Below are 2,237 nucleotides of genomic sequence, written 5' to 3' on the forward strand. Positions count from 1 at the left end.
CCCCCCCCACCCTTTTATCCCTTATTTATTTGTCCTTTACCATCTCTGGTCAGGGTTCAGCCTATTCAACTATTGCATTGTCAACCTTCCTCCTTTTTAATTCATGATTGATTTCAGTATGCTTCTGAAATCCATTCAATCCATGCCAAGTAGAAGAGGAATGGAGCTGACCCTTGACCTTTTTTTTTTCTGTCTGCTTTTACTAACTTCTCTGCATGCATGCACCTGTATGTGCACTTATAATGAGACACATTTCATTCATGCGTATATGTGACAATGTAATCACTAACACAATATTATCAGGTCCATTTTTATACTGTGTTAGACAGTGGTTTGTCTCCATTTAGCCTTGTTTCTCTTCTGCATAGTACTGTAATCCGTAGTCACCCTTTCATTATATATGATTTGTTTTGAAGACGGAAAACATTCCCTCACTGCAGTAAAATATTAAATCAACCTCATTACTGCTCTTCTTCTGCATGTTTGCCTAAAATAGACAAATTAGTTCATTTTAAAACACAGATAATAAATCTGTCATGGCTTTTTCCCCCCTAAAACCTCCTACAGAAAAAATCCACAATAAGCCTCCACAGTTGCATTTCAGCCAACCTCAGGCTTTTTTTATTCAGCAAAGATGGGAGCGGAGGGGTTTTAAAATGCAAAAAAAGGAGCCCAGACTGAGTTTTAATGTCATCGATGCCCTATATTTAGAGCCGTTGTTCTTTCTGTGGGCATGATAGCTACAGCTCGTTACTTAAGAGTCTGTACTTTCCTGCAGAAACCCTGGGATTGTATTTTTAGACCTCACATTGCCTCCCAAACTATGACGCTAACCAAGCTAATGGGATATACTATATATGGTTTCTGCAGAACAATGCAAGTACTTAGTGCCCTTATTGAGAACTATTTAATGTATTCTTGTTGTAACCATACAGGAAATTAAAATAAAACCGTCTGCTTGTCTGTTTGTTGCAGGCATGGCAGAGTGAATTAGAATTCAGTTTATTTCAATTATAGACTTCCTATATTCAGATACAAAGAATACAGTCTTTTATTGTTTGTTTTTTGCCATAAAAATACCATGAGTATTGTGATCCAGGCTTTAAGTTTTTGCACGTCCCATTAACCAGGTTCTACTGTAGCGCCCATGTTTATCCAAGAGCTTGCTTTAGAGTGCTTTGGATCAGACTGCCCTGTATACATTTCACTGTAGTAGAGCACAAACAGTTTTCAGCACATACTGTGTACCTCCATGCTATTTCTTTTACTCCTGACTCCTGTCAAACTCCTGACTGGCTGCTTTGAAATGCACTCGGAAATTCAGATATCTTTTGTTACTTCTTTGAGCTTGAGGCAGGATGCAGTAAATGCACCCAGCTCCAGTGCAGTAGTTACATTATGGATAATTGATTATGAAACTGGTGTGGAGCCTTTGGGTCTACAGTTGATTGTCCTAAAATCTTTTATGGACAACTCCAGTCTTGTGAGTGTAGTAGGTAAACGCATAATGTTTTGAGTTTCAAATTAAAGGCATCAGTCATACTGACTGTGTGTGGACTTGTGTATATTGTGTATGTGCTAAAAGCTAGAACTGTGTACTGAAGTGAAATGAGGCTTTTAGCTTTGTCACAGTTCATTGTGCAGACAAAACCACTCAACCCATCCCCCCCCCCAGTGAGTGTTCCATCAGGATTAAAACCAGTGTTGTTTGCTCATTTAAGCCCTTTCACATTAACTTACAGTGCCAAATTAAAGATACATTACAAACAGTTGCAAATTGACTCTTTGCATTGTATAGACTGCTACAGTAACTCAGCTAAGTGTTTGTTTTGTGTGTTTGTGTGCGTGTGCGTGTGTGTGTGTGTGTGTGTTAGATGCACAGCCAACAGAAGGAGAGCGTGAGGTGTGGAACCAGGTGAACTCAGTCCTCCAGGACTCTGAGAACATCCTGACTGGCCTGCAGGCGTACAAAGGAGCAGGCCAGGAGATCAGAGATGTAGGGAACACACACACACACACACACAAAACTAACTACTTCAACCCACAGACTGTATATAAAGATGGATAATTGTCCTCCCACTGTCATTTTGAAACCAGAGTCTGCGCAGTAGTGATTTGGCGGGGAAGCAGTGCTATTTTTTAGTTTGGTCCATGTCCCATCTGCTAACATATGGCGGTGTTCCACTGCGTGGTATCTACTCGACTCGCCTCGGCTCTACTCGCTTTTTTTGGTTTTC

The 2,237-nt window shown here is 40.4% G+C and overlaps 1 protein-coding gene across 3 annotated transcripts in view; it reads left to right on the plus strand.

Annotated features, from left to right (window-relative positions):
• The window catches only part of fam49a (family with sequence similarity 49 member A), a 46,945-nt gene that overhangs the window by 34,960 nt on the left and 9,748 nt on the right, over nt 1–2,237 (plus strand). For all 3 annotated transcript variants that reach the window (XM_032542870.1, XM_032542868.1, XM_032542869.1), the window contains one exon: nt 1,875–1,996. In XM_032542870.1, coding sequence (XP_032398761.1) covers nt 1,875–1,996 — 122 coding nt within the window. The remainder of the gene's footprint in view (nt 1–1,874; nt 1,997–2,237) is intronic.

Source organism: Etheostoma spectabile, chromosome 18 (assembly GCF_008692095.1).
Source record: "Etheostoma spectabile isolate EspeVRDwgs_2016 chromosome 18, UIUC_Espe_1.0, whole genome shotgun sequence".
Classification (NCBI taxonomy): Eukaryota; Metazoa; Chordata; class Actinopteri; order Perciformes; family Percidae; genus Etheostoma; species Etheostoma spectabile.